The following is a 13,473-nucleotide window of genomic DNA, read 5'->3' as shown; positions in this document are numbered from 1 at the left end:
AGTGAATATGTGGGTACAAGTTTTTGACTGTGGGAGGTTCGGTGTGGGCGTTATAGCCCCAAACGCGTATTCTTTGGTATAGCGCCACCTAGTGGCCGGCGTGTCTGGATTTTGTTATCTGAGTAGCGGTGCCGGACCTGGATCTAGTCATGCAATTGGCGTGTCGGCACCATTTACGGTTTGGGCTGTGGTACAACTTCTAGGGGGAGGTAGTATAATAAAAAGAAAAATCCTTACAAAAACAATAGGGATCCAACCTGTTGGCTTGGACCCCTAACTAGAACTGCAAGCAGTTATGCAGGGGTCCAAGAAGTGTGCATTTTGCCGGCACAACGCGACAAGAAATGTGCATTTCGCCGGCACAACGCGAAGCAAGTATTCAAAACGCTACCGTGAACAACATGTGGATACAAAGGTTTTCACTGTGGGAGCTTCGGTGTGGGAGTTAAAGCCCAAAACGCGTTTTCAGAACATTCCATTGGCCAAATAGGAGATAGACAATGTCGTTGTTTTTTGGCGCCGCCCTGTGGCGAAATTTTTAATTTTCCAAAGACAATTTTCCTTTGCCAAATAACTCCCGCCCACATTAATAATTCTTGGCCATATTTTCTATATAGACTTGGGTTTGCCCCTTGATGGTTTCCCTTGAGTTTGAAGAACATTCCTTTGGCCAATTAGAAGATATACAATTTCCTCGTTTATTGCGCCCCCTAATGGCGAATTTTTCCGAATTTTTTATCGGACGACATTAAGGTTAGCACCAACATGTGTGTAAAATTTGGACTCGATCCGATGTCTCATTTTGGATTTCTTTGGATTTTTGCTATTCCACGTCTAATTTAGCTAATAAACCAATATTCCAAATGCTACCGTTTCGTCGTCGAAGGTCGGATCAAAAAAGTGTTTCATGCATTCTTTGCGTGAGTGTCTGAAGATGTCGTGTGCAAAGTTTGGTGTCGATTGGTCAAGAAATGTGGGAGGAGTAGGGAAAATACAGTTTTGCGGTTTTCGCGATTTTGCGAAAAAAAATTATAGACGCAAATGGGCGTGGCCTATGCCAAAAGATGCAGCAGACTCCAGTGAATATGTGCGTACAAGTTTTTGACTGTGGGAGGTTCGGTGTGGGAGTTATAGCCCCAAACGCGTATTCCTTGGTATAGCGCCACCTAGTGACCGGCGTGTCTGGATTTTGTCGTCTGCGTAGTCCGAAGAGATCGGGATCTAGTCATGTAATTGGCGTGTGTGCACCATTTACGGTTTGGGCTGTGGTACCACTTTTAGGGGGGTAAGTATAATAACTAGAACTGCAAGCAGTTATGCAGGGGTCCAAGAAGTGTGCATTTCGCCGGCACAACGCGACAAGAAATGTGCGTTTCGCCGGCACAACGCGAAGCATGTGTTCAAAACGCTACCGCAAACCTGTGGATACGAAGGTTTCGACTGTGGGAGGTTCGGTGTGGGAGTTATAGCCCCAAACGCCTTGTCCGCTTCCGTTTCGATTGGTTTGCTTTACCAGAGCCCCGTTGGCCAGCATGTTTCCAGGTCCATTCAGACAGCGTCTTGGATGGACCTGGAATACAGACACACTGTTTCCGCCTCTCACGACGTGGACGAGGGGTTGGGTTTTGAGAGGCACATTTTTTTGAAAAAATCAAAAGAATCCAAATGGTATTTTAAAGATCGAATAAAAAGGTAACCTAAATCCATGGCTAACATACTACAATGAGGGTACATCATATATCTGTGGATTAATACTTACGTAATGTTATCAATGGTTTGTTAATGCGTATTTAACACTATTTAATGTTGAGTAATGATTGGTTAGGCATTAAGTTTACTTAGTTAACTATACTTACTATAGCATTAACTAAGCATAACAGTTAGTTGTACTTAGTTGATACTTATCTTAGCATTAACTAAGTAAAACTAACTGTAATGCTTAGTTAATGCTAAGATAAGTATTAACTAAGCATTACAGTTAGTTTCACTTGGTTGATGCTTAGATTAGCATTAACTAAGGATAACAGTTAGTTTGACTTAGTTAATGCTTATCAAGCATTACGCAAGTATTTAGAAATGGTTAGTTAGCTATGAGTTATTAACTAAGCATTAACAAATAGTTTAGCAATGTACCCTTATTGTAAATTGTAAGTTGTAGATGAATAGGGAAAAAATGCTGAAAGTAAAAAATCCAAAAGTTAAAAATGGATAATATTTATTATTTATTAGAAAAAATGGAAAAGACGAAGACAAAACATTTAAAACATTGGGTAGTGCTAAAAAAAAAAAACATATCTATGGCTTTGTTTAGAGGGGCAAATCCATAAAAAAAAAATGGGTAGAAAATTCATTATTTATTAGAAAAAATAGGAAATTAAAAAAATATATTTAATATTTATTATTTATTTGAAAAAATAGAAAAGACAGACAAAACATTTAAATTATTGGGTAGTGCTAAAACCTGCGAGCCAAACGAGCTAACCAGTTACAGAAGGAAATCTAAACAGAGGCACTCATGATCGGAGTAGTAGGTGGACAGAATTTGCACTTTGATATCAGTGGGATTAATGTCACGAATGTATACGTGATCAATTGTCGTGTTGTTTTCTGTTGTTGACGAAGAGACAATTTGGGTGTAACCTTGCTGTTGCATGAAATTTTCTGCCGATTTAGAAACAAGGGCATTGTCGTTGAAGTCACCCATAATTACCTTTCCTCCTGAAAGTTGGTTAAAGTGTTGCATTACCAAAGCGAGATTTTGTTTGAATAAGGCGAGTTTATATGATGGCGGTTTGTACAGCACAATGTAATTGTAATTCAAAGGCTGAACATTAAACATGATGGCTTCCAAGTCACTGCATGGCATGTGTATAATGTTACAAGTGATGTGGTCTTTGTGGTAGTAGCCCACTCCACCGTGCCGTTTGTTTACCAAGTCTTGGAATTGGGTCATGTTATGGTAGGATTGGGACCGGAGTTTGTGATTAAAAGTCCAACCTGGCATTTCAATGGAATCGACTGAGGTGTTTTGTTCCAGCCATGTTTCTGTTACGCAAATGATGTCAGCACTCAAGATTCTCTGGTCATGTTTAAGGTCTTCCATGTGTTGACATAGACCTTGAATGTTGTGGAGGCATATTTTGAGGGTTGAAGTTATTTCTGCTGGTGGAGTTGCAATGAATGGTTCCATTTTTTGCAGGGAAATGTCGATGTCTGGTTTCGAATAGAAGGCTTTGGCTGCGTAGTCTTGAATGATAAGGTTTTCCTCACACGTTACTCGGCTTAATGCTACATATGCTTGGCCAGCTGCAAATATCTTTTTAAGGGACACTACAGCTCTTTCTAAAGTTAAACCTTGAACTTTGTGTATTGTACAGGCCCATGCTAGGCGTAACGGGAATTGGCGTCTAGATCCACCAGTCATTACTTTGTCTTCCACAGCATCTATGGGTGTTGCTTGTTGAAATTGAGGCTCAAAGCATATAGACCTACTCCTCAGTTTCCTGCCGATTGCGTCATTGTCAAAGTTAACCAAAATGGTTTTGGGAAACTGAACGTTCCCTTCAAAGGTGATTTTGCAAACGGTACCGAATACACCATTGACCAATCCATCTGACAGATCTATATTTTTGATGAGCATTACGCGAGCTGATGGACCAACGATTAACGTTCTGCTTAAGCATGTCTGACTATCAATTTTTGGATTATTTTTTCTTGTTACTTGTCCTGTGGTAGGATTTCTCTGAGTATCTTGAGCTTTAATTTGCACCAAATCCGTACACGTCTTGTGTAACATGGCGATGTTATGGGCTGCCACTTCATCGTTTCTGGGGAAAATGTGAAGGTCCTGTGTCAGTTCCCCCTCGCCGGTCTCACGTCGTCTTAGCAAGACTTCATCTCGCTGGTAAAGATTGTCTCCTTTTCTGTGTTTTCTAAGACGATTCAAGGTTTCAGCAAACTCTTTGTTTTTTTGTCGCATTATCTTAGTCAACTCAATGTGAGTGAAATGATTGTTCCACAGATCGGTCACCAATTGCTCGTGGTAAAGAGGTGTTCCCTTTACAGGGCCGAGCTGGAAGAAGTCACCAACTGCCATGATTGATACATTCCCAAACAATGCATAATCTCCTTGTTGCTTTATTTGTCGTAGTCTGCCATGGACATACGTCAGGATTTTATGATCAACCATACTCACCTCGTCCAAAATGAGTATTTGTAAGTCTTTCATGGTGGCTCTCAACGAATTGATTCTTTCATCTCCTAGAGGTTGATATGGCAGTTTGGCAGTGGTAGTAATAGCAAAGGTGCTGTGTATTGTGCTTCCGTTGATATTATATGCTGCTACTCCTGTAGGAGCAGCTAGCAAAACATGAGTGTCGTCTGGATTAATGGACATTCTTGCAAAAAGTCTGCATGACTCGTAGTACACAGCTTTAATCAGGTGGGACTTTCCTGTGCCTGCTCCCCCTGAAATGAATACGCGAAACGGGTCAGGGTTTTTGCCATTGACTTTGTCAAGGCACCATGCACGGATTTTGTAAAAAATTTGAGTCTGTTGTTCGTTTAACGTGCGCATAATGGACAGACCTTCAGCTCTTTGTATCGAGTGTGTGGGAAATTCTTTAGACAGTGTTGCCTTTGTGTCCGACTGCAAGTCCGGTATGGCTTCTCTTTCATTTTGATTTGTGTCGTTGTTGTTAGACATCTCCTCCTGACATTCTAATCGCTCCAACTCAGATTCAGGGCAAAGGTCTGCCCATGCCTCGTCGTGAGCCCCGTGGTGCCCTGCAACCTCTTGGCATCTGTCGAGCTCATCTGCATCTACTTCAAACAGGGATCTGTTCAAATCTACAACTTCCTTAACACTTTGCGTTGTATTGCTGCTGTTAGTGATGGAACCGGTCCTGTAAAACTGCTCATAACTGTTGTACGGTGGAGGTTTTAACTCATCTGTTGAATAATGAGGCAAAAACAATTGTAGCAAACTTTGGTAGTGTTTTTCTGGATATTTGGTTTGTGAGAAACGAGCGTATCTAGCAACAGCATCAGATCCCCTAGTTCTCATCTTAATAAAGCCAGTGTTATTTTCCAGTTTAACAGAGCCATTGCTGTGCTGCTCTTTCCCGTACAAAACTCTGTATTTTGAAACAAATGTGGCTATACAAATATCATTGAAAATTGCGCCCTGGGGGCGGTTTTTGTAGCGGTCCGTTATGCTCGTCATCCATATCGATTCTGTTGACGTGTCACCCTGTTCTGCTTTGCTTTGAATGACACTGAGAGGATAACTCATTCTGACGGTATTTTCACCAGTAGGGATAAATGTGACCAGTCTTGAGCATTCGTTGAGATGCATGTTTGTAACTCGATAAACACTTTCTTGAGCTGAGACCTCGCGATTGTGGAGAAAGACACTTCCCAACTTATTGAGTGTTTGTTTTGCATCTAAATTTCCATGTTTTTTCATTTCATTTTGAGTATGTTGTAACAATAAGCCCATGTCTTGTTCTGCTTTTGAGATGTAGGATATTATGTATACTACACAAGCAAAAGCATCGCAGACATATTGTATGTCCATGTTGGCATCCCAGCAACGCAAAAGGTCTTTGTTGTATTGATTAACGTAGACATCTGATGGGTTGCGTTTGTGTACAACCGCGTTTTTATTGGTTGTCAATCGGTAGGCATTTTCAAACATTTCCTGGGTGATGTTAACGGAAGCAAATAGCTGATCCACAGTGTCGAAGGTTAGGTCTGGACTTGAAAGAGCATGTTTGACCCTTGTCATGACACTTTTAGCCACCTCTTTTTCTTTTCGCATTTCTAATATAGAGACGTCTATCGGATCAGCGTCTGTTACCTCCTGGTTCTCGTCTGTTTTACTTCTACAAAGAAAGGTGTGGTTGCTTGGAGGACGTGGAAAGTTAAATCTGCATGTTGTGCCTTTTTTCCTACAACTCTTTGAGTGCTTGGAGCTGTGTTTTTGAACGCTGGAAACAACTTCATGCAATGCGTCAGTTGCTGGTGGGAGTTCACAACTGATGTATTTATCAATAAATTGTGTGACTTCTTGGTCTGTGTTTTTGCCTATTTTCGGTGCATTTTCTACCCAGAACAGACAATGAGTATGGGGTGAGCCGCGTTGTTGGAATTCAACTCTAAAAAATGTGTCGATAACTTTACCAATGGGGTTAGCTGGTGACTTGATGACGTCATTTAGGAAAGTCTGAAACCTGTGTTGGAACATTCTTGCCGCGGTAACCGGATTAGTTTTGAGTAAATTGCACCTCTGTGACCAGTCCAGGTCGTTGACATTTCCCTGTATTTTCTGTAGTCTCATGAAAACATCGATGAGTTCAGTCCAGCGTAAATCAGCACATGAAAATGAACAGAACCAAGTAGGGACACCAAGCTGACGAACCATAGCAAATAGATTTTTCTGTACACCTTGCCAAAAAACTGGAGTCCCTCGGATCGGTTGAAGGAACTTGTAACCGAGATCGGTTTTTAAGACATTTTGTACATAGTCTTTGTTTGAAAGCATGGCGGAAGTTATAGCCAATGATTCCCCTGCATGGTAACCTTTTCTCAGTGCTATGGACACCTTGGAAACAACCTGATTGACCTCAGATAAATATTGAGCATAGAAAATGTAGTCCAAGTTGCTGCTAAACCTCCCATCAGCATTTAGGATTCGTGTGTTGATGTATCTACTGAGAGTGAGCCTGTGGGGCCGTGCATCATGGAATGTACCTGTCCCTTTGGGGAAAAGAGTTGGGAAACATTTTGCTTCATTGCCCTTATCTGTCAGCAGCCTAACAGGACTGTTGCCTTCAGCTGGAGCTATTGATAAAACACTTTCGAAATGCTGATCAAATATTTCTTGTGCGATATCTATTGGTTGCAAACATGTGTCCAAGAGTAACCCGTGTGTTTGAGTTTCATATATGTGGTCAGCTTCTTCATCATCTGACACCTGGTCTGATTGAGTTGTAATGTCACTGCTTTCAGGTGCAGATGGAGTGTCATTAACTGGGTTGCATTCTTTCAAAACAGAACATGCATCTTCTGGCAAGGGATTTTCCCATTCTGCGTTAAAGTCTATGTCCTTATACCATTTATTCATGTCCTTTAAACATGCTATCGCATTTTGGATTTTTTGAGTGTGCACATATTGATACTGATAATGCCCCTTATAAGTAAGTTTTCTTTTCAGTTTTATTCGGATCATTAAATCTTGATTTTCTAGCCTTGGGAGAACCGAAGTGACTACATCGCTGTTTGATGGAACGCAAGTCACCGGCCCATGGACAGAATTCTGAGAACCTCGTGGCAATGCCACAAGTCGCATAAAGGGAATATTCAATGCGCACAGGTGTTGTTCTAATGAGTTCAGTGTGCCTAATTCGTCCGGAATTGGATCTAATGCCATATTGTTCACAGCACTCTCCTGGGGAACCTTACCACTGAGTAACTTGGAGTTGCAACTGAAACATATCCACAATTTCCCAGCAACTGTCTGTTTTAGTGTGCATGGCGTTAAACATGCGTCATCACATTGATGGAGATATTTTGTTGTAATGCATTGTTTTGCAATTGCCGACACAGTTGAAGCCTTGGATTCATATGAAGTTATGTCACATAATCTAACTTGCTTACGGAACAATAATCTGTGACACACACAACAAACATGTTCTGGTCCATGTTTGACCTCTTCTTGGAAGAGCTCAATTACAAAGTCAATATTGTGTTTTAAGAGGGTAAGATTAAGTCTCTTTTGACAGTTTCTTTCAATTACAGAGGGCTTATAAGCCGGATCTTCTCTGTATTTGATTACAATTCTTTGAATCACCTGGTCACGATGGCCATGATTATTAGTATATTTTTCAAAACTTCTACTTTTTAGTTGTTCTTTGTACAATTCATTATTAGCATATTTTTCTATACCTCTGTTTATGAGTTGTTGTTGGAACAGTTCGTTATTGGCATATTTTTCAACGCTGCTGTTTTTTACTTGTTCTTTGAACGGTTCATTATTAGCATATCTTTTGATACTGCTGTTTTTTAATTTTGCTTGATACTGTTCATCACAATTATATCTTTGTTGTGTTTGTAGCTTTTTAACTTGCCTATATTCTGTGTCATCAGCATATGTTTTCTTCTTTCTTAGATTATTTACTTTATCAGGACATTTTTTACGTGGTGAAACAAGGTCTGCTTTGGACATTTTGTGCGACATTTCACAGAAGCTAGTTAAACTAAAGCATGTATGAGAGGTTTTTTCTTTGACACATGCAATTGGTTCATAATGGCATTCATTGCAGTGTTTCAGATATATAGCTTTTCTTGAAATTGGCTCAATGTTCGCCGTAAACGTAATCCATGTCTGTTGACTATATGTGCAAATATCAACACAGAGCAAATCTGCAGAAGCTTGTATTTCCAACTCCGTTGCCCAAGATCCAACATATTTCATTTTTGAGTCCCTGAGATATTGCTCCACAGAATCAAATTGCCGTCTTAGACAAGTAATGTAATGAAGTGGATTATCTGAGATGTGATTCACTACAGCCTTTCGAAAGGCCTTGTGATGTGACTCACAACCACTCAATACAGACGAAAGAGAACGAAAGAAACAATTACCGTCACCTTCAATGGACGTTGTTTGGCATGGTTCAGGCTGTGCCATATCGAAGGTTTGTACAACAATATTTTGATCTAAACTTGGTACGATATTCAGTTTGTTGCAGATCCTGTTTTTTTCCCTTAATGTCAATCCAGTAAAGATTATATTAGGGCTATATGTTACAGAAATTAAACAGACATCTGATGCACCCTCTGTGTGAATTGGAGGATCACTGTCCATGTTTACATTTGTGTCACATGTAGAAGTGTTTGCTACAGGCTGCACAGTTTCAAGGGAAAAAGACATGTTTACTGCAAGGGAATTTCCATCAGTTACCGAAAGGGCACAGAGATCAGAGTCACTGTCGGTGTCAAAAGTACCGTCATGTGCCGAAGTGCTGGCTTCAGGCTGTGCAGTTAAAGCAGTAAATGGTGAGTTTACCTCAACAGCTTTCACACCAGTGACTTCAAACACCTTGTTTGGGATATCAAAAGCATGTGGATGATTTTGATATAAGGAATTGACAAGGTTCTTAATATGGTCATATAACTCATACACAGTAGCATAGTGCGCTACTATGCTGGTTCCATCCGGTGCAACGGAACCCCAAGTACTACGAGAATGAGGATCGAAAACTGCAAAAGCAGTTTCGACCTTGAAAACGGCACAGACACTTCCTTGGATGTTGAGCAAGCATGTGTCTGTCTGCAGCAGTGTCTTCTGAATAGCCTCTTCTAAAGGCATGGCTATGTTTTGCAAAGAAGCGTCATAATCATCCTTTTGATCAAGACTTCCAGTGAGTGTATCAAAATATTCCAAACTAAATAATTTATTGTTTAATTTGCAGTGTCTGGGTAACTCGGAAATGAAAATATGCCCACTGGTTTTGGCTGCACTGATTTCCTTATTTTCTAGCATAGATGTGTACAAGCCATTACCTTGTTTTAGAATATGATGAATGTTCTTTTTTTTCCATTTGAGAACGCTATGGGTGGTGTGGGTCATAATCGCCGCTATGCCATTTGTAGCACACTGCTTACCTGCATTTTCCCCGAATATGTGGCTGCTCTGGTCAAACGATCCTTGAAGACACCCAGGGTTGTCATAAGTCACATGACTTGATGTAGCAGCTCTGGCAGGTGCAAAATCACAGGGTGCCTAAAAACACAATAGTAGTTCAATCAAAAAGGAGTGTAACCAATAGTTTATATCGAAATTAACAAGGAATTCATAAAAAAGGCTAGGAATCAATCAGCTGTAGTTCATGGCTGTGTATAATGGGAAAACGGAATTGTACATGATATTAACATTACTTTAACTAATTTCCAAGATCTAATAAATGGCAGGAAAACTCACAAGGAACAGGGAATAACATGTTAAAAATAAGTACCTTCTGATTGCCAAGTGTTACATGAGGATCTTCAAGCTGGCCATTGTCCTCAGGCGGGCTCTGCTGAAATGACAATTCAGTGTTTTTAAAAGCATGTTGGTTCCCGGTAAGTAATTTGAAAATGTAAATAGTATAGGCAAATTAGTCAGAACTGCACACTTACACCATATCAATGTTTTAAAAGAATAAACACATCAAAACAAAATGGGTCTCTTAAGCTGTGGCTTTTCCCGTTGGTATACAATTTTTCCACTAGTAATTACATACCTGCTGACTGCTCGCAGTGACCTCAGGTGCTGGTTCAAACGGCTCATGGTCCTCAATGTGTGTCATCTGCAATCACAAACATTACGAATGTTAAAAAAAAAATTAGGTTTACCCCTACATGCAAACTCATAAGCCATAGAAAAGGTGACATTTGGTGTATTGTGGTGAACAGAATTAAGGACAAAGAAAACTTTTCTTTCAGTTTAAATAATTAAAATGAGCACAACAAGTTCATCAGCCAACCTTCTTGACATTTCCAATTCATAGTGTGTAGATATTACCAAGAACATGTTAAGAACAGTTAAACTATGTTGATTGTAATTATGAAGTAAAAATGTAAATGTTTCTAGATACTGATCCTGGAACAGATTGATTGCTTATTTGCAAATCATTTTTTATATTGTTGTCATTACCTTGGTTGAACATCCCAAGAAGCTGGTCTCATTGGCTGTTGGTTTATCAGCCTGGGCCATCACAACTTTTGGCCCCCAAGGTGTTGGCTCCTCTTGTTTTCTCTGTCCAGAGACAACCCGAGCAGTTGGCTGGTTCACCTTCTACAATGAGGTAAGGGAGCAAAATTATCATGAGAGATACAATTGTATGAAAATTGAAAAGTGGGCAGTTCAAAGAACTTACTGCTAATGTAGTTTATTTAAAACAGTAACAAACAGTGTATTTTGTGGCGCTACATACAAATTTAACAAAACCCAAACATTAAATTATTACAAGATGCTCTCTTTTTCCCCCATTCCTTTACCTCACAAAACTCTGTTTGAAGAAACGGCCACTCATCAACACACAGAGTCTTGTCATCCCCCTCCGGTTGAGCAAACTGCAAAGACATAGTAAGAATTATATGTACATTACAATTGAGAAATGGAAACCCAAAATTACACTTTCTTAAAGGGAACTTAGAGAAAATATCAAAAGAATAGAGAACCGCACTCTATTCACTGAATGTGTGTAATCATCACATGTTGTATGCAAATTACCTTGCTCGAATGCACAAAGACGCTGCCCTCCAGAGTGGCTGGTACAGCAGCTTCTGGCACAGGTCGAGGGGGAGGTACCAGCTTCGAAGGTTTGGCAATCCTTGCTGGAGTTTGAAGTGCCTGGAAAATAATTGTAAATCATTGGCAAAACAATACCTACACAGAGAATGTTGGACTATCTCTTGTGTTAAAGGCGAAATCAGAAAATAGTTGTTCCTGTGTTTCAACCAAAAAACAAGTACATATTTCACTGAGAAATTACCAACCTCAAGGCGGGCCTTCTTTCCTTTGGAGACCACAGCCGTGGTTCCATGTGCCACCTTCCGTTTCTATCATAATGGAAGAGAACGGAAATGATAACAGTCAATGAAATATAACACTTTTATTATCAATGCAACTATCTGTACCATACAATGTAAAGCTTGTCATATAGGATTACAGGCGCTATTAATATGTATGCACTCACAAACAGTCAATATTAAAATCACACAAATTACCTTTGAGCGATTCCCCATGGGGACGTCAAGGTTGGATGGAACAATGCGATCCATTGCAGCCAACTTGTCAGTGCTAAACCGGATAGGGTTTAGCACGACAAAGCACTCCCTCAGGACCAGAGGAGGCACACAAACCTAGAAATAAAAAACAGAATTGAGCCATTGACCATTTGCCTTGTCTTATAGGAATAGCATTTAAATGAAACAACAAATGTACGTATCATTACGGTTTGATTTCCTTTCAGCTATCATACCAATGTACAAACCTCATGAGGAAGGATCCGCACGGAAGACTGATCCCAGTCCTCAGGCGCATCCCAGGACTCAGGTTGGCTGCGCTATAAACACATAGGGAGAATTAGTATTCAATAAATGTTGCCTAACTAAAACTAAAGCTCTTCAAAATTGTGTAACTTTTACCTTTCCGCGACGTCCGACGACAGTTTCCTTGAAGGGGTCAAGGGGACGTGGACGTGAAACTTCTCCCTTCACAACCACGGTGGTAGCAAAGGGTCTCACAGTCGGGGGTGACTTGGGAGGAGACACAGGCGGTGGTGTAACAGGCAGAGGGGACTGTAGCTGCCGAAAGGAGAAGTGCCACAGAAGCTTTGCGAGAAGCGGCATCCCCAGATCGTCACTCAGGTGGATCTATTATAATGAGAAGCACGGGTTATTATTGAAATAAACTGCTTTTGCCGTATAAAAATGACATTACATGAATTTCTCACGTGCCAAGTTATAACACGACTTACCCCATCACGACTCCACAAGGCACGTGAGTCCAGCGGAAAGCGGTCAGCTGTGACGCAGTACTTCACACCTGCAGAAGAAAACAAATATTAAACCATACACTATATACATATTTTACACGTGGTACCAAGAGGTGGTGTTGATACACTAAAAGCTTTCCTACAAAGATATTCCATACTGACATTATCTCTTAATCATTTTTACATACCGTTCTTTACTGCAACGCGACGAAACTCCTCTCGAAGGAATTGTTGCGGTGCCAATTCACTCGCCAGCCGGGGAGGGAAATCGAGCACAAACACCTGATCCGCACAAAAGTTTTGGATTACACACTATACAATTCTGTTAAATAGTCTGCCTTGAAAATACACTTTATTTTGTAACACAAAAACTACCTTAGGCCATCGACTGCGGGCAGCTTTCAGAAGTCCATCGAAGGCAACTCCAGCCGCTTCGATGCCGGGCGTCGCCGTGAGGTTGTTGCTTGGAGCCAGCAAGCAAACGATGTCGGGGGTTCTGGGGATGTCTGCGTTCAGCAACTCAGTGCGGAGCTCAGCGGCAGACGCCCCAGGCGTAGACAGGAACCCAAACGAAAGGCAACCGTCTGGCATCCTCACGTAACGGTCAACCAACGCACGCAGATGCGAGTCGCCCACAAACAGCACAAACTATACATAAGGACAAATAAAAAGTTGTCATTCCACTCCAAACATATTCCACAGCTAAATTATATATTATTTTCTGAAAGGTCTTTGACAAGTTTACCTGCTTAACTGGAGACTCAGGAGGGAGATCCAATCGATGGAACTTCCCAGTGAGGGCAGAGACAGGCCAAGGCTTGACACGGTGACGTGCTCCAGTGCCAAGCACTAATAAAAAGACAAATTCAACGCAAAACTAAAATGAATAACTTATCTCGAGCTGTTGATCTAAAAGTCAAACATCACACAT

General features: G+C 40.8%; 1 protein-coding gene across 1 annotated transcript; it reads right to left on the bottom strand.

The window, feature by feature from the left end:
• Positions 1 to 8,879: 8,879 nt before the first annotated feature.
• Positions 8,880 to 12,934, bottom strand: LOC115558905 (uncharacterized). The gene is made up of 10 exons (XM_030377456.1): positions 12,193 to 12,934; positions 12,039 to 12,110; positions 11,773 to 11,907; positions 11,542 to 11,604; positions 11,276 to 11,395; positions 11,041 to 11,115; positions 10,697 to 10,837; positions 10,284 to 10,349; positions 9,983 to 10,079; positions 8,880 to 8,905 (listed from the first exon to the last, which is right to left on the bottom strand). Exons 1-10 carry the CDS (start codon positions 12,394 to 12,396, stop codon positions 8,880 to 8,882), a joined length of 999 nt encoding a protein of 332 aa, XP_030233316.1. The 5' UTR covers positions 12,397 to 12,934.
• Between the last annotated feature and the right edge of the window lie 539 nt (positions 12,935 to 13,473).

The sequence above is a fragment of the Gadus morhua genome, chromosome 14, assembly GCF_902167405.1.
Source record: "Gadus morhua chromosome 14, gadMor3.0, whole genome shotgun sequence".
NCBI classification, from domain to species: Eukaryota; Metazoa; Chordata; class Actinopteri; order Gadiformes; family Gadidae; genus Gadus; species Gadus morhua.
Note: the sequence above shows the minus strand (reverse complement) of the source record. Positions and strands in the feature narration are given on the sequence as shown.